This window comes from Mercenaria mercenaria, chromosome 14, assembly GCF_021730395.1.
Source record: "Mercenaria mercenaria strain notata chromosome 14, MADL_Memer_1, whole genome shotgun sequence".
NCBI lineage: Eukaryota > Metazoa > Mollusca > Bivalvia > Venerida > Veneridae > Mercenaria > Mercenaria mercenaria.
The window spans coordinates 10346360-10369925 of NC_069374.1; the positions used below are offsets into that span (position 1 = coordinate 10346360).

The following is a 23566-nucleotide window of genomic DNA, read 5'->3' on the forward strand; positions in this document are numbered from 1 at the left end:
AACCTGACCAACGTTCTCTTACCATTCTTTTGCTAATTTCTTGTATGCCCTTTTTATATCTTTCTGGGTTGCTGTCTTTTTAATCCCTAAAATGTTGTACAGACTTTCATCTGCAAGACTGAGGGCAGTGAAATAGCTATTAATGAAAAGCAGCAAACAGCAGAGATTTAAAAAATCAACATGCATGTTGGAGATCTTTTAGAATACACAGACGACGTCTTTCTGCAAAAAATAACAGATTTTCTACATAAAATAAAAAAAATCAATTTGGGAAATCCTTAGTGCAGAGCTATTCTATCATGGTAAGATTTTTAGTTTCGAAATACTAAGGTACATAAATACTTAGTCTTATGCCATTTAAAATTAAGTAATATAAAAATGTACTTATTCTAAATATTTTATCTCCTAATGTTTGTCATTAGTAACAAGACATTTCTTTTAAAAGACAAAAAAAACTAATTCGAAAATTTTGGACTATTTATATTTATATGTGATAGCTTCCCGTAGCGTGCGGAAAAAGAAAATAGAAAGTTAGAAAAAAAGATTCGCCGGTAAGTGTTTGATTACCTGACAAAATTTTGAGATACTGGTTTCCCAGTAGTTTCCGGACCGAAATCGCTATTTTTTGCCAGTAACTTTCAAACAAAACATAGTAGAAACATAAAATTTTCTCAGAAAAGAAGCTAGGTTCTTCGTTAACACAATGCAGAATTCGTAATACACATGCGTTCATAACACAAATGTAGATGAGGCCTCAAACGGGGAAATTAATTCCATTGATATCTTAGTTAGTCCGAGTAGTTTTCCAGACCTTTCATTGTAAATGTTATAACCTTTCAGTAAAAGCAAAGATTTCCGATTTCGTTATGTATATTAAAAATTAAAACATAATTCTAAGGCCTGATGATGATTTGAAAAGTATATTTCAAGAATTTAACAAATACTGGATTTATAATACGCCCATTACAGTTACGTCTTATTACGTTTGAATGACGTTTGTAACGTCACGTTAAAATGACGGGACGTTATTTAGCGGACTTGTAATATTACAAAAAAGAAACTAAGATAAGAACATTTGATATAATTAACAACTTTTGAAAAAAAGAAGAAGAACAAGACCGGTCTCAAAATTGGTAGTCTAACGCCCTGACCACTCGGGCATGGACACTGCTGCTAAAGATTTGATTGATAGACGGTATCGTAGGTAAATCCCTGTCTATTTTGGTTCCTATTTTTAATCGATAATTTAATGCCGTAGTATACTGAATAGTTCGATTTTTTCTGACTTCCGTTTTATTTAATTACTATCGGAATGTTTTTACTGTATCGTCAGTAAATGGGAGCATCTACCTTCAAGGGGCCTCAATTTCTGCGCATGCGCACAGTAACTGGAATTCCCCTGCTGTTGACAATCTCTTGTGTAAACATTACATCGAAGTAAGTTAAAACAACCGGGATATACAAATAATTAGGGATGGGAACGAATATTCGAAAATCGGTCGAATATTCGAATATGAAAATCAAATTCGAATATTCATAAATTATTGTATTTTTTTCCAAAATAAGTATCATTGATTTTGGGCAATATGAGCATGCTAATTCTACAGAATAAAACCATGTCATGTTAGTTTATCGCATTTCAAAAGATGTCCAATTAACAAGAAAATAGAAATGCATAATTGGCAAGGGCCATCGTTACGGATTAACACTTTGCAAAAGGCGTCAATGTGTCAGATGCATGTCAAAAGATGTCCAGTTAACAAGAAAATTGCAATGCATAATTACCTGGGGTCATCGTTACGGATTAACAGTTTGTATTAGGCGTAAATATGATATCTTTTTATCTTTTGTTCATTTTTATTACAGTTTACAGTTTTATTTGGCAAATCAGCAAATCAATGCCTTTGGCCAATTAACAAACACAAATTGAATATGGCCAAGACATACATACACATACATAATACAGGCATATTTATATACATATTCAATATAACATGGAGTAGAGACTATCGTGATAGACATAGTTCTTATTTGTCAATACATTTGTACTACAAACTTAAGAAACTTAAGAAGCAGCTATGCGCTCAAGGGTTTCACGCATCCTTTAAATATTTTGCAGTGTTATACATAGATTTTTTATATGTAGAAGAAAGTATATTTACAAATTTTTGTATCGTTGGCCAAGATATATTTCCAAAATACTTTCTACGTATATCGACATAAAGAGGACAACAAAGCAGAAAATGGTATTCTGATTCAATACAATTTAAATTTTTATTGGCGCCTGTTTTATGTAACAAGTTGTAGAATTTTTTTTCGAAAACAATACCAAACTTGTAGATATTGTCGATTTTTACACAATATTTTGTACGACGTTACAGACCATCCGCAGAATCGGTTTTCATCCGCAATCGAATTAAATTTTGAAGTAGTTGATAATAAAATCACGAAAAACATATGATTGATGCATAAGTTCATGTTGAAGGAGGTTTAAGTCTGCCTTACTTGCTTTTTACACGACGATTTTTACACGCCGATTGAAATTTTTCAAAATGGCGGCGGTAATACAACAGCGCGTCACGTGTTTAAATGGGACGACCTGCTATTTTAGATAAAATTGCAACGGTCTAAATTAAAATCGTTTTGATTATTTGTATCATTTTGAAGCTAACCACACAGAATAAGTTAAATATGTTCATGATTATACTGACAGAATTGTGAAATAAAACGCTAGGATCGGCGGGTTTTGCTTTGTAGGTTCGGGTTACCCGAAAAAAAACATTTTTTTGGCCTTATTTACGATGATCCAAGCTTTAAACAAATGAATACGTTGTTTATATGCCAATCACTTAATAAGAATTAAAAGCTTCCATTAAAACTAACGAATATTCGAATATATTCTAATATGGCAAACCGAATATTCGAATATTGATTTCAGTATTCGTTCCCATCCCTACAAATAATAAATGTTAGGTAATGTTGGGTTTTCGCTGCTATGTAAAGGCAACAAAGGTCTAGATGATATGATATTGTTACCCAGATGCTTTACGACGGCGTAAAGTCTATACAGCACGAAATGTAAAAGGCCCGGAAAACTACTTGGGTCCAGAAACTACTCGGAAACCAGTAGGCTTTAGTGTATAGAGGGGTGGAACCAGTCCTAGGCCTAAATTCAGAAAGAAATGGCAGTATTTATACAGAATATTTACCAATTTTGTTTTTATTTACACAAGTTGGTGTTGTGTAAATGGAAACTAATATCCCCGTGACATCGGTTTTCGACGACGCAAGGAATCACACGATTGCCAAAAATAGGAAAGGAGAATAATTAAATTGCCTACTTGTCAAGCGACAAAACAATACAAGACCTTCACTTTGTGTGTGGTTATTATCCGGAAATCTGATTTTTGCAAGTTCAATTCGGATAAAAACGGAATTTGGTTGAAAGCACCTGCGCGCACTTTACGACTTACGTATTCGACGGTTCCCGCCAATCACGCTAAAAATCTATACCGTACATTGAATTTAGTACAAATCATCACCTATCACGAGAAACGTTTATTGTTATGCATTTTATTAACGTTTTAAACATATTCAACGGTATTTAATATATTTTCAGTGAGTTATTGGTAAGTCCTATTCAAATTTGCATTTATAAATATCATTGATTGTTAAAGTTTGGGCACCTTACATAAATCGGCTCTGCTCCATGTTACTCATGTAGATCTTTGCACCCAACCATAACATTTATTAAGTCACACCCATTTAACAATGTAGGTGGGATTTTTATCAATTTCTGCCTGAATTGTTAACAATTATAGCATTTGCAATGTAAGTACATCTTAAAGAATGGCTTTAACGTTCTTAGTTTATCCTGCAAGGGAGTCATCTAAATCAGATCGTGATATTTTTACTGTATGGTATAGGGTTTTTAAAAGCATGACACGGCCAATAACAACAAAGATGGCCGTGTCTGCAGACGAACATCTAAACTATTTTTATGCTTCTAAGTGATTAAATGAGAGTGTCACTGAAGTACCAGTTTTGGGATTAAATAAAAGATGTATAAAATGGTATGTTGATATTAATTTATCATTTTACTTTACATTTTTATTTGATTAAGTCATAAAATGTAGACACATGTAGAACTTTGTTTATTCTACCAAAATACCACGTGATCACCACTTGACATGCGCGGGATATGCAAATTAACCGGAAATACTGATACCGTCGAAAACGTATGTCCGTCGAAAACGTAAGTCGTGGGGATATGAATTAAGACACTGCCTAGCATGGGGATTTATCTTTTATATATATATATCTACTTACGAAGACATGTTCAACACTCAAAAGAAATAAAACTTCGCGCTAATCAGTTTACATTTAGTGTCATCATACCTCTTATAGCGAATATCATACTTTGCCATATTTACGGAAAGCCGTGACGGTGACGTCATGCACCGCATTCTGGCACTGGCTTTAGGATTTTATTGTTTGTTTGCACTCCACGCAGAAACTTGACAGCCTTTACACTTCCTGTTTTAAAAGTGTTTTTCAATTACATGTATAGTTTTCATTACATAAAAGAAGTAAAAAGAATCATGTTGGCACGGTTTTTGAATTTCTGTGACTGATTCGGGGTGCTCGGATGTTCTTGCAGACAACCAGTCTGCGTTTTGTACATAAACCGGAACCGGAAAACATCGAAAAAATTGCCTCAGTATATGCAGACAACAAAAACGAATAATTATATACGGACGTTACCGTCTCGGGGATTTTCAACCCCTATTAGATAGTGTATTCAATTTTATAAATTACTGATTGCAATCAAATAATTCCAAGGTGGTCGACTTTATCATCTGTCCGAGTTTATCATCAGTACCAGTATATTTTCTATTTTTAAAACTGATAAGACAGTGATCGGGTGGGCAGATGCCAAACATCTATGTTTTTTTGTAAACAGTGATGTTTTCTACATCTACATCGGTACATCCACCAATCAATTTCCGATTATTCATAATTTTAACATGTCCAAAACATTGCGGAATGATTCTTATTTCACTTGGGGTAATGATTACATTTTACTCGGACTTTATCACAGACTCCCTGTGTAAAATCTCAAACTTTCAACTAAAATAAACATATTAAATCAATATAATATTTCAATGAAACTTCAAAGTCTTGTTGTTTGTAGCATCATCTGGCCATGATCTGGGGCATGTGCAGTGAGAAGTCTTAATTTGTTTTCTAAAATAGTGCGATATTGGTTTCTAAAGTCACTATATGTTCATTGTAAATATACTTTGTTATACTCAAGTGGAAACTGGCAGGTACTCGAAAATGCAGCTCTCAGATTCAGTGATTTTTTTTTCCCCTTTTGGGAAAAGGTCCGGTACCGGATAAATTGGGAAAAATAGCGGGTTTTTTACTCAGATTGGGAATTTTTATAATTAATTAACAACATCATTTAGAATGCTTCTTCCTTTAATTCCATGTAAATAGCATCAAACAAACTGTTTAAATGGTTAAATCATGGTGAATGTCAGTGTAACTAAGTTTTCCTTCTGCAATCATCAAAATGCTAACTTAATTTGGTCATTTTGGGAATTTTTGGTTGATAATTGGGAAAAAGATTTCAATTGGGAAAAGGTCCTTTTAGGGGTACTTTATAAAGAAGGAAAAAAATCGCTGAGATTGGTCAATAAGAACCCCTAATGTTCTGTGATGTCATGATAAAGTTGTGAATGACTGGTCGGTGCTGTCAGAGAAACAGTTATTAAAGAATTTTAATATGTTACATTATTAAAAGTAAAAGATAAAATGACAGTATGCTACAGTTAAAATAGGACAGAATGGAAGAATTAAATAGTGACCACCGCCAGCCTCTCTGTAAAGATACTGAGGCTGGGGCTAGCTTTGACTAATGTGGGGAGGGAGTTCCAGAGACGGATGGTTCTAGGGAAATAAGAGTTAGCAAAGCATTGGGTGCTGGAATAAGGGATCAAGTAGTTAAGATTTCTAATGGGGGTCAGGTAACCTTTGTCAGTTGCGACGGTCTGGGTCCTTATTTTGTAAAACAGAAGTAATAAACAGTTTAACCTACGATACTGGAGAGTTTTCCATTCAAGGGATTTCAACATTTCAGTTACACTACTTGTGTAGTTGTAATCATTGATCAGATACCTAGCTGCTGACCTTTGGACTCGTTTCAAGTTTCTAACGACCTAAACTAAATCTTAAAACACAAATTATGTCAATACTTTTTTGTTCAATGGAAAGGTTATAAAACAAGCAATTTATTAATTAATTTTTATTATTATTTCAAAATAAAACAGATTAAATTATGAACGCTTAACTTACAATGTTTTTCTAAAAGTTTTGAACATCACTACGCCGATAGTAAAACTATATGTCATTTAAACATGTTAAAACGGTTTTTCATTTAAAAGGCATATTTGAATACATAAATATGAAAAATGTAAGTATTTCAAAACTTCTTAAATTTTGAAAATCCATAAATGAGCGAAAAAGTTATTAGAAATTAAAAATTCTGATCCCATACTCAAACAATGTAAAAAATTAACATTGTTTTTGCCCACCACCAGATAAACACATGTAAATGCGTGACGTCATGGCGATCTCTCCCATAGTGTTCATGATTTAAAGACAATAGTGATATTATTTATTTTATGCCTCCGTAGATGGGCATATTCAAATTGCACTGTCCATCTTTGTGTGCGTCCATCTGTGTTAATTCTTGCCCTGGCTGTAACACTGTCATCCACAAAAGGATTTTTAAATAACTTGGCGTAAATGTTCACCATAATGAGACAACATGTCATGCGCAAGACCCAGACCCCTTACTCAAAGGTCAAGGTCACACTTTGAGATTAAAGGTAACAGGGTCTGTTTTGTGTCTGGTCCATAACTCTGCCATCCATGAAGGGAGTTTGAAATAACTTGGCCTAAATGTTTACCATAATGAGACGACTTGTCATGTGTAAGACCCAGACCCCTAGCTCGAAGGTCAAGGTCACACTTAGTTAGAAGTCAAATGTTAACAGGGTCTGTTTCATGTCCAGTCCATAACTCTGCCCATTGATGAAGGGATTTTTAAATTTCTTGGCATTTATAAATGTTCCACACAATGAGGCAACGTGTCATGCGCATGATCCAAACCCCTAGCTCCAAGGTCAAGGTCACACTTAGAGGTTAAAGGTTAACATGTTCTGTTTCTTGTCCGGTCCATAACTCTGCCCATTGATGAAGGGATTTTAAAATTACTTGGCATAAATGTTCCCTATATTGAGATGACATGTCATGCACAAGACTCCAAGCTCCAAGGTCACACTTAGAAGTCAAAGGTGTTTCTTGTCTGGTCAATAACTCGGCCATTTATCATGGGATTTGAAAATAATTTGACACAAAGGTTAACCATATTGAGAAAGTGTGTCACGCTTATTACCCAAGTCTCTTGGGTCAATGTCAAGGTCACAAAATGATGTGGGGTTGTTGTTTTCTTGCACAGACCTGGTGTTCTGTTTGGGATTTCATTCAATCAGAATGGTCCTTAGTGAAAAATACACATGAAGTGCTTAAAAATTTGTGTTGCATATATCTTAAAAATATTTCATCTGGAGTCATGAAACCATGTAGGAATATTATCCAGCATCTGAATTTGTGATCCTGAGTTTCTTTATTGTAACATTACAAGACAAAGTTATGGCCCTTGACTTGGTCAGAAAATAAAAGTTTGTGCCTCATGTATCTCAAAATGTACTTTACCTTAGTGTCATAAAACATTAGAGAATTGTTTTATAGCATGTGAAGTTGTGCACCTGGTGTTCTCTTTGGGATTTCACGCAGAGTTACTTCAAGTATGGTCCTTCACTTAGTGAATTTAGTGAAAAATACACATAAAGTTCTTAAAAGTTTGTGTTTCAAATATATTAAAAAAATACTTCACCTAGAGTCATGAAACCATGTACGGTGACAGGAGCATGGGGCACCTGTGTCCTATGGGCACACATCTTATTTATGTCTGGTGGGTATTATCAGTCTTTAACATCTGTTTAACCTATTATACTTTCAGGATAAAATCATTTCAACATGGCTGATGACTGGGGAGCCATTGTAGATGAACAGGAAAAAAACTTATCTCAAAAGGTAATTGCTAGTTAACATGTACATGTTGTAACTCAGAAAAAGCATTCCAATTTAGAATAGACTTACAAAATAAATCAAGTGTAAATGTTTGTATACATGTACGTATGTTGGTAGTTTTCCCCTTATTCTTAGGAACATTACTGTTAAAACATTTCATTTTCTGGGCACAAACTGTTGTGTTTGACCATAACTTGTACTTGTTGGGATATGAAATCATGGATTTTACCTTTCGAAGATAAAGCGATTGGGAATTTTGCTTGTTCATTGGTATTAAATTTCATGGATTGTCTGCTACAAAGTCCATGAAAATTGTTCTTCCAAGAAAATGATTTCATTATATGTTATCAAAGTCCAACACACATTCTTCCCTTTATGATTCTACCTGGAATAGATTTAATCAGTGTTTTCCATTTGTACCAATGGCACACTCATGTCCTATTTACCACCTTGGCATCCAGGTAGGGCTTATACTGCAAGAAACAGTACCAGTTTAAGTAAATCAGCAATTACTAAACACCGGGATGTCAGCCACAGCCTATAAAAGGTGTGCCGGTGGTAACATGCTTGTCTGTCAATCCAGAGGTTCTGGGGTTCGAATCCCGGTCCAGGCACTGGAAATTTTTGATATGTTCTTGAGTGTCTTCAACCTAACTAAAGGCCTGTACTGGTTCTTCCCAGGAAAGATGGCTTCGTGTGTGTCGGTGCTATACACAGGCACGTTAAAGAACCAGACTGTCTATTCGCAAAGAGCTTGGCTAAGTTAGCTGGACAAGCCTGTGTCTAAAAAGGATTTCTCTCTGTCCGTTATTGGGGCTTTATCTCACTGTCCCTCTGATCGCTCTGTGTCTGTACTAGTAGAGGATGAATTTCACACCCTGTGTGGCTAGGTTTGCTATAATGTAAAGCGCCTTTAAACGTGTTTGTCATGAAAAGAGCGCTATATAAGTCTGGTATTATAATAATAATAATAATAGAATCAAAACCAGGGACCAGTTGTTCTAAACTTTAACAGGCGATTAAGCTAACAGTTGATTAACTTTTAGGGTTATTTTTCCGCATTTCAGAAGACTTTGAAAAACAAATGTGTGAAGTAAGAATTTTGAAGACTGGAAAATCTTTACAATAAAATCAAAACATCATACTAGTGTGTCCCACCAAGTCTAGTATTTTGAATCAAAATTTAACCGGAGGTTAGTTTAACAGCCGGTTAAAGTTTCGAACAACCAGGCCCTGATTGCTAGCTTTGTAGCTAGCCACTGCGATGACTACTTAGCAATTTGGAAACAGTTCATTTGCAGATTATCAAAAACCTAGACATCACATAGGCATTAAATATTAAAAATGATTTTGAAAGTGCAAACCTTATTTGACAGAATACTGTAGAATCATATGATTTTGTGGACATGAAAATTCTAGGTTTATGGGGATATGAATGCATAGGTCTCAGCTTTTTGACATAAAATGAACTGGACTTTTACTTGTTTGTTGAGATTTAATTTCATGCACTGACTTCAATCACTACCTTCACGGTAAATTAGTCCCCAATGAAAAGTGATTATTTTGCAGTAACTGTTCTAGAAGTGAAACGAGAAAAAGGTTAAAAAATATTCTTGTATATTTTGCAACAGGTTGGAGGTTTGAATATTGCAGCTGGTACATCAGCCAGTAGTGGGGACAAGGCAGCCAGTAGCAGTGAAAAGGCAGGAGGTAGCACAACCGTGACACAGCCCTCTGATTCCCAGGGAGCATCATCAGCTAGTGGCGGGGCTGGGGCGGGTGCGGGAGATTCAGCTTCACCAAAGAAGGAAACTGGAGCTGCAGGAGAGGATGAAGCAGGTATATTGCTAGACCAGTCTCTGAATGCAGCATTTTCATTGGTTGATTTAAAGGTTCAGAGTGGTAGCGAAAATCAAATTCTTGAACATTGCACCTATACTTGCATTCTCTAAAATACTTTATGTAGTTTCTAGCTGTAGTTTCACATAGGGAGAGATGTGACACACTTGTGAACAGTAACTTGATAGGTAGAGTTTAGCTAGTACAAGCAGATTAACAGTTTATATTGTGCTGAAATAATTGAAGAACTTACATAAAATCAGGACCACAAACAAAAAGAATAAAATTCTGGTAACCGATTTAGTCACACTGATACAACCAGCATGTAGTGTTCAAATAAAATTCACTATTCACCCTCCGGGAAACAAAAAATCAAAATATTTAAGTGTCTTTCTTTTTTTTCAGAAGCCTCTAAAGAAGACGAGTCTTTGTTAAGAAAACTTCTTCATTCGAAACTTGTATCAACAAAAGCAGATTTGGAAGTGTTGCAGAAGGATCCCAACTCTCCTTTATATTCAGTGAAATCATTCGAAGCCTTGAACTTGTTAGTTGGATTTTTTTGTGCATTTTACATATTCAGCCAAGTCTTTTGATGAAGATGTTTGAGACTAGAACTTTAGATCAGTTTGAAATCATGTTTTAGTAGAAGATCAACATAACAGCATGAATAGCACAAAGTGCTCAGTGTGAGCTATTGTGATACCTATCACTCACCATCTTGTCCATTTTTAGCTCACCTGTCACAAAGTGACAAGGTGAGCTTTTGTGATCAAGCATCGTCCGTGCGTGCGTACACTAGAGGTCACATTTTTCATGGGATCTTTATGAAAGTTGGTCAGAATGTTCATCTTGATATCAAGTTCGAAACTGGGTCATGTGCGGTCCAAAACTAGGTCAGTAGGTTTAAAAATAGAAAATTCTTGTGACCTCCCTAGAGGCCATATTTTTCAATGGATCTCATGAAAATTGGTCAGAATGTTCACCTTGATGATACCTAGGTCAGGTTTGAAACTGGGTCAGCTGTGGCTAAAAACTAGGTCAGTAGGTCTAAAAATAGAAAAACTTTGTGATCTCCCTAGAGGCCATATTTTTCAATGGATCTTCATGAAAATAGGTCAGAATGTTCACCTTTATGATATCTAGGTCAAGTTCGAAACTGGGTCAACTGCATCAAAAACTAGGTCAGTAGGTCTAAAAATAGAAAAAACTTGTGACCTCCCTAGAGGCCATAGTTTTCAATGGATCTTCATGAAAATTGGTCAGAATATTCACCTTGATGATATCTAGGTCAGGTTCAAAACTGGGTCACATGTGGTCAAAAACTAGGTCAGTAGGTCTAAAAATAGAAAAGCCTTGTGACCTCTCTAAGAGTTCATACTTTTGAATGAATCTTCATGAAAATTGGTCAGAATGTTCACTTTGATGATATCTAGTTCAGTTTCGAAACTGGGTCACGTGCCATCAAAAACTAGGTCAGTTGTTCATATAATAGAAAAACCTTGTGACCTCTCTAGAGGCAATATTTTTCTTGGGATCTGTATGAAAGTTGGTCAGAATATTCATCTCGATGATATCTAGGTCAAGTTCAAAACTGGGTCAACTGCGGTCAAAAACTAGGTCAGTAGGTCTACTTCCTCCGTGTGTCTGTGCGTAAACTTTTGCTTGTGACCACTCCAGTTTAAGATCCAGCCTTGAAATTTGGGTGACATGTACCGTTTTGCACACCAGTCTTTAAACTTTCTTTCAGTGACCATAAATGTGACCTACTGATCTACTTTCTAATATTTTAGCATCAGTTTGCCATTTGAAACATGTGATTCAATATACTCAGGTGAGCGATTCAGGGTCATCGTTACCCTCTTGTTCTTCAAAGAACATCTCCTCTGAAATTGTTTGTCAAAATTGGCTTGCCCAGGAGTTCACTTGTTTTACATAGACTTGTATAGGAAAAAACATATAAAATTCTTGTCTTAAGGCAAACCTCGAGTCATGGAGCTTAGATATTTGGTCTGAAATGTTGAACAATGGTCCTCTTCCAAGTTTGTTCAAATCATGCTCCTAGGGTCAAGTTTGTCCCACCCATGGGGTCACTTGTCTTCTTACCTTAAACCTTAAAGCTCCAGTGTTTGGTGTATAGCATTGTGTAAAGGTCCTCTACCAAGAATTCATGTACATATTTGAGTCAGGTGAGTGATTTAGGGCCATCATAGACCATAAGGTTCAATAAGGCTTTAAATTTTATGTTAGAAACAGATAATGCTGCTATCCAAATAGAGATTTCATATAAGTGAATAGTTAGAAAAACGTTACTTTCAATATAACACATGAAATTATGAAGTCAGGGTCATAAAGGGAGATAATGAAAACAGTGCATTTTTTAGTACTACTATTTTAATCATATGGTCAAAACTATGACAAATACATGAGAAAACAATTATCAAACATTGGATTAAACAAGAAAATAGTAATACTGTATATTTCATGTTCATAACAAAAAAATGTAGCAGCCACATATTAATCAAAGGCATTATGACAGACCCTTTCAATACAATGTTGTTTTTTTTCTTCATTATTTTCTTAAATATGTTTAGACTGAGTCAGCATACTACCAGGCTGCTATATTTAGTGCTATTAAAATATTCATATTTCTGCAAGTCTATTACAACATGTTTTGTATGCCAAGTATACAAAAAATTTCATGGGAAGGGCCCTAGATAATATATCTATAATAACTTTTAACCCAACCCATTTGTTTGTATTTGTTTATATACTTGTAAAATGTATTGAAATATTACACTAAACCTTCCTTTGGAAGGGAAGGTTTATTTTAGATATAGATTTTATATATCACAAAAATGGAAAACCAGCTAAAGTATTGATTTTGTAAACAATGTTTTGGGAATGGCATGTAAAGGAGATAAATTATGACATTACATGTACATATGTATTTGCTTTTGTTTTCAGAAAACCTGAATTGCTGAAAGGAGTGTATGAAATGGGATTTAATGCTCCATCAAAAATACAGGAGACTGCACTACCAACATTACTTGCAGATCCGTAAATATATTAATTCACCTTGTCTTCAATCCTGTTTTTCTTCTGTTAAGGTATTAGATCACTAATAGAGAACCTCCTTTTTGAAGAGTATTCAATTCCTACCATAAACCTACTTTTACTACAATTCATAGTGGTGCGTAGGTTCAAGCCCTACTGGGACCAAATTTTTTTACGCCCCCAAAGGGAGGCATATAGTTTTTGAACCGTCTGTCAGTATGTCAGTCTGTCCGCAATTCTCGTGTCAGGTCCATATCTTTGTCATCCATGGATGGATTTTCAAATAACTTGGCATGAATGTGTACCACAGTAAGACGACATGTCGCGCGCAAGACCCAGGTCCGTAGCTCAAAGGTCAAGGTCACACTTAGACATTAAAGGTCATTTTTCATGATAGTGCATTCGTGTCCGGTCCATATCTTTGTCATCCATGGATGGATTTTCAAGTAACTTGGCATGAATGTGGACCACAGTAAGACGACGTGTCGCGCGCAAGACGCAGGTCCATAGCTCAAAGGTCAAGGTCACACTTAGACGTTAATGGTCATATTTCATGATAGTGCATTGATGGGCGTGTCTGGTCCATATCTTTGTCATTCATGCATGGATTTTAAAATAATTGGGCATGAATGTGTACCACAGTAAGACGACGTGTCGCGCGCAAGACCCAGGTCCGTAGGTCAAAGGTCCTAAACTCTAACATCGGCCATAACTATTCATTCAAAGTACCATCGGGGGCATGTGTCATCCTATGGAGACAGCTCTTGTTTTCCTTATTTTCCTTTTTTATTAGTAAGTTTTTACTTCTTTCAAGACTTATTATTGATTTTTTGTACAAAAATGGAAAAAGATGAATCTTAGCAATTTCTTGGTGTTCAAAGTGAATTTACTACTTAAACAAAAGGGATAGAGTTGCACATCTTTAAAAATATGAGTTACACGCAGTGAAAGTTCTCTATTTTGCTTTCACTCTTAGATTATATATTGTGGAAGAAATTTAGGTAGGTTTTACATCTTCCCTAAGGTTATTTTTAAATGGAGTAAGCAAAATTCAAAACAGAAACACATCATTCGACCTTATTTTTTCAATGTTTAAGTATAAATTCTGTCTCATTAAATCCGTTTACTTGAGGCACCATAGAAAAAATGATATTGACATTTTTATTTTGTGTTTTATAATTGTTTATCAATAGTTTGATGTTTCTTCTATTGAAATTAATGGTAAAATGAGTTTTCTGCAAACGTTTTGGATAGTGGCTATCACTTTGAAATTTGTCTCTACTTGAGCTTAAGGAGATACCATAAGTTATTCAAAATTCATAAAAAACGGCACGGTAAAAGTTGTTTAAAATTTGCAAAATAGTGCAAAACACGGTTGCCTTTCAGAATATACCAAGCAAAGGCCATTTTGTAAACATTACTATTAGTGACCTAATACCTTAAGTAGTATATTTATTCTACTTCTGGCCTTAAAATTTACTAATAATTCGAGAAAGAATTTGAAGCTTTGATTATGCGACAACGTGATGTTAGAAAAACCTTTTTAAACCAAAAGCAGAAGTAATGTCACCACTTTTCACGGACGTTCAGGCACTAGTAAGCACCTTGTCCAGTCCAATAATTTGAACGCAAATTCATATCCATTAGGAAAGAGTCAAGGTCAATGCTAAGAAACAAGTAGCCATAGAAATTACCTTTGGTTCTTTGACCTAAATTAGGGCCCTAGCTTCTTGATAACAAGATTTTAATGAGATTGCGAGATGATCTTGTGATCTGATTGGTTGATTCTAACAGCTGGTTTCAAATCTCATTTAAATAATCTTTTGTTACTCTCCATGATGGTAAAACATGAGGTTGGAGATCAACAGGATGCATTCTCACTGTTGGTCAGTTTGAAGATAGTGCTCATTGACAGCCAGTCAAAAAGACTCAAATACTGAAGTTATGAAACTGGTATCCAGACACAGCATATTATAATTTTGGAACTAGAAGTCCTTATTAACCTTTACCCTGCTAAATTTCTAAAATGGACTGGTTCATCATTCTGTTTGGGCAGTACCACTTATTATTCAAAGGGGTTTTCACTGAAAATTTACTGACTAAATAGCAAACAGTGCAGACTATAATCTTGGTCTGCACTAGTCGCAAAGGTAAAATCACTTTCCACCAGCAGGCTAAAGGTTAAATTACTTAAGATGTCACACAAAAAGTTACTTTGGCTTACTGTGCCCTGAGGTTTTAAATCTCAGCTTGAAGACATGCCTCTGAATGCAACACTGCTATTGGTTCAATAAATTTAATAGACCAGACTATGCTCAGAATTAACTAATAGGATGCTGAAGTTTTGGACTAGACTACAATCCCACATTTCTGACATTGGACCCTGTATTTCATATTTTGTACAATCCTCCATTTGAAAATTACTAACATTTATCTGAAGTAGTTGACCATATGAGTTACTGGTTTATGAATAAGCTGAGATACACACATAGTTTGATAGTTGAATGAAAAACTGTCATAACTGTCGTAATTTATCTTATATAAATGATGTACAACGATTTTCTGTTTAGCTCTGGATACATAAACTAGTGACAGCCTTTGAACATTGCAATATTTAATATTTCAGACCTACCAATATGATAGCACAGAGCCAGAGTGGTACTGGCAAGACAGCAGCCTTTGTACTGACCATGTTGAGCAGAGTGAATCCAAACCTACCACATACACAGGTAACTACACAATTTAGATCAACCTTTTATTATATGCTAAAAAGGATTTATTTTCCTCTCTATTTTTTTTTTTTTTTTGGAACTGGTATCAGTGATAGGTAACAAGTACAAAGTCATACTGTAACACGTATATATTGTTTTCAGTACCAGTCTTATGCTGTTACTCACCAAGTGCCTTTTTTGATCAGGAAATTTAAGGAAAGGCAACATTGTTCGAATGTTTATTTAGTCAGTTAGGTTCCCTTGGATCATTGAAAGCAGGGGCACCTATGTTATGATCTACTGACACAGAGTTTTATTTGTTTTTCCAATTTTTATTTCATTTCAGTACATTGACATTAATACATACATGTTCATTGTATGGATATAATACACGTTAACAACACATGTTTCAACATACATGTTTATCCATATAATTCAAAATAGAGAAAAAATATACATTTGTATTGTACATAATATCAATCCCTGAAATGTTTTTCAAATACTGATGAATGGATGGAAAATAATAAATGAAAATGAATGATGGAGTGTCCTTTTAGAAACAAGAGCTGTCTGTAAGACGGCCAATGCTCGGCTCTTCGAAATATTGTCCCAGAAGCAGGAAAATGTTACCTTAAGTGTTAAAAATATCTATAGAGTTTCTGTTGACACAAAGTTGCATCTCAGTGCGTGCTTGACATCTAGTTCTATTTCAAAGTCTGTGCTTTGCAATAATGCTTGATTAAATAACATCAAGTTGTATTTCAGTGTCTGTGCTTGGCACCAACATATGAATTAGCTCTGCAGATAGGGGGTGTTACAGAGAAGATGGCCAAAAACATGCCAAATACTAAAATTGGATATGCTGTGAAGGGAGAAAGAAGTAAGTCATTTATCCTTTTAGCTAATTTGATACCAGGGTTTACAAAGTCCTTGAAAAGTTCTTGGCTTTAATCCTAGTACTTAAAACCTCCGTGGAAATGTGTAAAATCCTACCAAAAAGCCGAAAAAGTATTCAGTTTTGATAAAAAAGAAAACTGCTTGAATTTCAATCAAAATTTCAATCAGAACGATTTAAAATTACCAATTTAACACATTTCTATGTCTTTGTCTTTGTAGATGTTTAATTTGTTCATTTTCTTGTCCTCATTTTACTTCTTCGATAAAGTACTTGGAAAACCTTCAAACATCACCTGACCTCAGTTTGACCTTGACCTTGCTTTGTATCGACAAGGATCCCACCGGGGGCATCAAGCGTTTATTGAACGCAGCTCCTTGTTTTTGTTGCATTAATTTTTGAAATCATTACCCAGTGTACATCGTAGATATACACTTACTTCCTTTACATTAAAATTGGTAATCTGCAGACACATGTCTAGGAAAACTATATTTTATCCAAAGAAGGTTCAGATAAAGTTTATATTATGTATTTCTAACATACTAGCTTTAATCATAATAAATTAATAGATACATGCATGTTTTCAAACAACTTCTGTTCTTTGATGGTTTTCCTATATTTCTTTTCATATTGTAAATTTTTCTAAAAAGAAAATTATTTTAAAGTGTGTAGATGTTTAATTTGTTTGTTTTCTTCTTCTCACTTTACTTCTTCAACAAGTACTTTGAAAATTTAAATTTGATAACCTGATAAACAAAGCTTCCAAATTAAAATGTATTTAAGCTTAACATTTTAAAGCAGCATAAAACCAACAACAAATGGTAAGATATACTTCTGCAAAGGAATTTTGTCAGACTGTGATCCGTGTTGCCAAATAGATCATGCGACAATGACTCAAGAATGTAATTGAAAAGTGGTGATATGCTTGGCAACACCAGTAAATTAGACATAACCTTATAGTAAACTGACATTCATGCCATGATCATGAAGAAAATGTTGTAAACTGACATTCATGCCATGATCATGAAGAAAATGGAAGCATTCAATGTTTTTAGGTTTTCCTCAATTGTTTGAAGCTATATGTAACAATTGTTTTTATCTGTAACTTTCTGTTTTATAGTTGCAAGAGGCCAGAAGAGTTCAGATCACATATTGATAGGGACACCAGGAACTGTACTAGACTGGTGTACCAAGTATAAGAGTGTTGACCCTCGTAAGTTGGCAGTATTTGTCTTGGATGAGGCAGATGTTATGATTGCAACACAAGGGCATCAAGATCAAAGTATTCGTATACAGAGGTATTGCATTTAGTGCTTCATAATTACTTTGTTTTGTTTGTCAAGCAGTGTATCAGTATATAATGATGAGCAGTAAAATTAACCAGTATTCCTAGAACCTGTAAACTACATATACGTGACTACTCCACATGAATCAGAGGTGGAGAATGAATGATTTCAGACACAGTGTCGTCTATTAAATTATCACAGAAAACCTATGCATTGCCCAGGGATTGATTTCGCTATTAGTATTGAGCTATAAAGCAGACAGGTGTTTATTAACTGTCGTCTATAATGTTGCTACTTATCTATATTCCAATAATTTCTAACCCATTTCAAGAACCTAGACATGTTTGATGCTAAGTCACAAAGATTTTAGAAGTTAGATTTCAGTTAAATAGGGGAGCAGAAAATGTATTTGTGTTTAAATGATAAAGTGAGCATGGATAGGCAAGGCTGTTGTATATTTCTGTAAAATTTTAACAAAATACATTGTAGAGGGAATTACATTTGAGCCGCGCCATGAGAAAACTAACATTCTGCACAGTCTGGTCAGGATCCATGCTGTTTGCTTTCAAAATATAATTGGAATTAGAAAAACTGTCAGTGAACAGCATGGATCCTGAGCAGACTAGCTGGATACACAGGCTGGTCTGGATCCATGCTGGTCGCAAAGCCACTATGTTGGTTTTCACATGGCATGACTCATTTATTCTGTTGCATTTTATTTCATGGATTCATGAAACACAAAAGTTATTCCCCTTGAATTCTAGCAGTATCATAACTCCTTAACACAGTTAATGTAATGTATGATAATTAGTTTCCAGTGAATAATAATGATGCTAGAAGAACAGATGATTACAGGGTTTTTAGTGGCCTTCAAAAGAAGTATTTGGTATCAGTTTGATAAAAATTGTTAGATTGGGTGTCAGCTTTTTCTCTCATATTGACCCTACAGTATTCACTAACAAACCCAGTAATAGATAAATGTTGAACTTCGTTTGCTGGAACTCTGATCATTCAGAAGCCACCCTTTGCTTGAAATTATTGTCAGGTCCTAGCAAATTCCCTTTATAATGCTGCATTTTTCGATAACTTGAATTACCAATAACTCAAACAAATTTTCCTGGTCCCATCAAGTTGGAGATAACAAAGTTTGACTGTACTTAGTTTTTAGTCTAGCCAGACAAAAAATTCTATTGACCCTTCACAGACATAGGGGTTTCCAGTGAAGATACTAGGATGTAAAAAAACTATATATTGTGATTTATAGTTCTTCTTTCTTATGTTGCATCTGTTTTAAGTAGGACTATTTGAAGAATAAAATGGGCTATTTTACTCATCCTGGCAGTGGTGTAAATTTCCTCTTACGCCCATAAGTTCCTCAACACACACACACCCCCCACTCCCCAAATAACAGTCCCCTTCCCTTACATCTTTTAATAAAAGTATCGTGGTTAACATTTTTGAATAAAGTGAAATCATTTAATTTAGTGGGCATGAAATTTCGTGGTTTTGGTCAAAATGGCAGTTTCTTGGAGATATGAATTCGTGGATTTCAACTTTTCAACATGGATTTCAACTTTTCAACATAAAATGACTTGGAATTTTACTTGTTCGTTGGGATTAAATTTCATGGATTGACTCAACCACAGATCCACAAAAATTAGTCCCCCACGAATATTAATGATTTCACTGTTGTCAAGCACACTGACAACTGCTGTAAGCCTGTTAATCTTAAATTTAATCCTGAGTGCACCTCTGTTACCAAATTCTGACAACGAACTTAACACATTGAACTAAAAATCTGTTATGATTTTCAGACAGTTGTCAAAGACTTGTCAGATGTTATTGTTCTCAGCCACCTACGATGAAGAAGTTATGAAATTTGCACAAGCAGTTATACCAAATAATCCAGTTGTGATAAAGTTACGGAGGGATGAAGAGAGTTTAGACAATATCAGACAATTTTATGTACAGTGTCGAGATCAGGAAGATAAATTTCAGGCTCTCTCAAATATATATGGAGCAATATCTATAGGACAGTCTATGATCTTCTGTGCTGTAAGTATAAACATTTAAGTTGTGGGCCTCAGCAGCTGAGTGGTTAAGTTTGCTGGTTTCAAATTACTTTCCTTAATGTCTGTGTGTTTGATCCCTGCATTAGTATTCATGTGAAGAAGCTGTCCAGAAGGTTGGTGTTCCTTCCTAGGAGTGACCTGTGCCTGAAACGAATTCATTAGGGGCCTCTGAGGTCTTCCTCCTATATTGTTGAAAATGGCTGTATTATCTGAATTGTGTCTATTATCTATATGATATGAAAATAGACTTCATAGTATAGGTTGATTTGAACAAAGAATGAAGTCAAGCGCTGTTTTATCTGTGACAGTAGTAGTTCTTATCCATCGTTCACCAGACTTGGTCACAATATTTATGGGCATAACCTCTTGGATTATTTTGATAACCAGCTGGATCCTCCAAGCCTCTTGAGATATGACCCTTGAATTACTCAAAAGTTGTGTATATTGACAGTGTCTTCTCTCTGACTTGAGCAACTGTAATACATCTTTCAAACTTATTCACAAACATTTTATTGCATAATATTTCAACCAAGTTCAATAACAAGCTAGGTCATACAGGAGTTATGGCCTTTGACTTAATGGTGCGCAAAACAACGACAATTGACAGTGTTTGCTCTCTAATGGTTTTTTATCCAGTGTTCACAAAACTTGGTCACAGTATTTTATCTTGGACAGCTTCAGTAACCAGTCAGATTGTCCAAGTGGCTCACTCAAAATTGCAAAAATTGACAGTGTCTGCTATCTAACTTAAGCAGTTCCTATCCAGTGTTTACCAAACTTGGTCACAGTGTTTATCGGCATAATGTTTAGTAACCATTCAGATTGTCCCAGTGGTTCTGGAGTTACGGTCCTTGAATTACTAAAATTTGCAAAAATTTATAGTGTCCAGTCTCTGAGTTGAATAGTTCTTAGCCAGTGTTCACCAGACTTTGTCACAATGTTTATGGTCATGATATTTAAGACAGTTTTGATAACCAGTGGTATATTCCCAGTCACTCTTGATTAATGACCCTTGAATGTCTTAAAATTGAAAAAATTGAATCAACCACTTACAAAAACAGTTCTTATCTATTTTTCACGAACATAAAATGTTCATAGGCATATTATCTTCCAAGTTTGTTAACCAGCCAGAGTCTCTGTTGCTGTGGAGTTATGGCCCTTGAATTAAGTCAAAAGTGAGAAAATTTACAACTACTCTTAATGAGTCGAATATATGTAATTTGCTATGGCAGGCATATATTTTTGAGTCTGGCACTCATTTACAGAAAAATACTTCAGCTGTTTGATAGCGGTCAGTCTACCTTTTCAGTGTTCCTGGATCCTGGGTGAATACCAGTTTGTTCTCCGCAAGTTCAGAATTTTGCAAATGGAATATTGTTAGTCATTAATTTAAAATGAAATTGAAATGAGATAAAAAATGTCTTTAGATTGTTTTGGAACTTCCTACTACAGCAGATGAAGATCTTGAGAATAGTGTATAGATTACATATTACGTTGGTATCCAACAGTCTTGAGTAAAAAATAAACTTTCGTAAAAAACTGTGTTACAGAAATTATGAATTGTACAGTAAATAGTGCTGTTAAAAATGATTTGAAACACAACGAAAAAAGGGTAATTACTTTGGATAAAAGTTTTACGTCATATTCAGTCTGAAAATATCTAATTCAGTTCTTGTCTTGATTTCTTTTAAAATGTGATTATATAATTTATTAAGACTCGGAGAACAGCTCACTGGTTATCAGAAAAGATGACAAAGGACGGCCATGCTGTAGCGTTATTATCTGGTGACCTTGACATTGCACAGAGGGCAGCCATAATAAACAGGTTTAGGGACGGCAAGGAGAAAGTTTTAATCACGACAAATGTTTCTGCTAGAGGTATATGTTTTAACATTACAGTTATTTTGAAACATTCATGTACATAAGGTTTACACACATGCCCACATAGCCAGTCAAATAGTAGAAAAGATTTTGACAACCCTGGAAAGAGAAAATTAGTATTAGGATTTTGTGAAGGCATTGATACAGCACTTCCTTTTCACGAGGGGACATTGTTTGTTAGCATCCTTTCATACTATGTTGAACATTGGATTCAAATTCTAAATATTAGTTGATTTATTAAAATAATTGACAGGTCTTGACTAATACAATAGAATTAAAAAGGTATAGCTTCTTGTTTAATGTTGGTAGTCAACAAAAGTCCCCACCTGGAATAGATGGAACAACTTATTTCCCATCCGATTCCATGGCATGTGTCATATTTACCTCTACGGCATCCAGTCAAGTTCAATACTGCTGAAACAGTATTTAAGTTTATCACCCAGCACTGAACACTAACTGGGATATCAGCTGCAATCTGGATGTGGATCTCTGTTTCTCTAGTCCAACCTGCTAATTACTGCCTCCCTATTGGAAAGCAAGACTTTACTGATATATAACGCAATGTCATTGCTTGAAGTGAAAATTGCTTGGATTTTTCAGAAAGATATTGTCTACACACCTCTATGATATTTTCCTTCAGGTATTGATGTTGAGATGGTAACTGTGGTAGTGAACTTTGACCTGCCAATTCTGCAGGAGACCAAACAGGCTGACTGTGAAACCTACCTTCACAGAATAGGTCGAACAGGAAGGTTCGGGAAGGCAGGTCTAGCGATCAACATGATTGACTCAAACAAATCCCTCCAAGTCATGAAAGCAATAGAGAGACATTTCAGTATGTATAGTTACATTAATTCCAACTACTGGGGTATCTGTGGAAACTGGTTTAAGTCACTGACTTTGAATCACTTCCTCCTTACATCTGTTACTTCAAACCATGCTTGGTTTGTTGTGTGACAGGACCATCCATATGGACGGTCAGTGGTTTTACCCAGATGCCTGCCTGAGCCTAAAATAATGTCAGGAGTGTCACTTCCGGTCTTCCTCCATTCAAGCTATAAATCATTATAGCCCACCTGCTTAGCCAAATATGGAAAGCACAGATTTAAGGAAATTTTGGGGTTGTGAATTCACGCGTAGGGCATATGTTCTCTGTGATGATTTCATAAAAAAGATTGTGTCTGAAATGATTTGTCCTCCACCTCTGATTTGGGGAAGTTGGCAGTTACTTGTGGAGAGCAGGTTTGTACTGGTACAGAAACAGGAACATTCATCAGGCTAACTGCCCTTTGTTACATAACTGAAATACTGTTGAAAAGTAATGTTATAGTACAGACATACCCAAAACACACTGTTACAGTTGCTCTAGTATAGCCACATGTTTAAAATCAATCTCTGACAACTGCATCAGGGAGTCGACTCTTTGTCTCAGTGTTTAGAGCATTTGCCTTCCACCTGTGCGACCCATGTTCGAATCCCAGAAGAGGCAGTTTTGATTTTTCATTATAAAATTTTGCCCTCTTCCGTTTTTGTTATGCTTTGAAATGAACAAGATGGGAGCTCCTCCGGGATTGGACTTCATCTAGAGGGGAAGTAGGGAAGTGTTACGGTTGCTCTAGTATAGCCTCATATTGAAAATCAATCTCTGACAACTGCGTCAGGAAG

The 23566-nt window shown here is 35.3% G+C and overlaps 2 protein-coding genes across 2 annotated transcripts in view; one reads left to right on the forward strand and one right to left on the reverse strand.

The window, feature by feature from the left end:
- The window catches only part of LOC123526370 (dnaJ homolog subfamily C member 16-like), a 36035-nt gene extending 35734 nt beyond the window's left edge, over nt 1-301 (reverse strand). The window contains exon 1 of the mRNA XM_045305497.2: nt 23-301. Coding sequence (XP_045161432.1) covers nt 23-186 — 164 coding nt within the window. The 5' untranslated portion in view covers nt 187-301. The remainder of the gene's footprint in view (nt 1-22) is intronic.
- Nucleotides 302-423: 122 nt separating this feature from the next.
- Nucleotides 424-23566, forward strand: part of LOC123526371 (ATP-dependent RNA helicase DDX19A-like) — a 29446-nt gene continuing 6303 nt past the window's right edge. Inside the window, exons 1-11 of the mRNA XM_045305498.2 lie at nt 424-551; nt 8093-8166; nt 9795-10002; nt 10408-10546; nt 12967-13059; nt 15683-15785; nt 16533-16647; nt 17783-17960; nt 19763-20003; nt 21736-21898; nt 22542-22736. Coding sequence (XP_045161433.2) covers nt 8110-8166; nt 9795-10002; nt 10408-10546; nt 12967-13059; nt 15683-15785; nt 16533-16647; nt 17783-17960; nt 19763-20003; nt 21736-21898; nt 22542-22736 — 1492 coding nt within the window. The 5' untranslated portion in view covers nt 424-551; nt 8093-8109. The remainder of the gene's footprint in view (nt 552-8092; nt 8167-9794; nt 10003-10407; nt 10547-12966; nt 13060-15682; nt 15786-16532; nt 16648-17782; nt 17961-19762; nt 20004-21735; nt 21899-22541; nt 22737-23566) is intronic.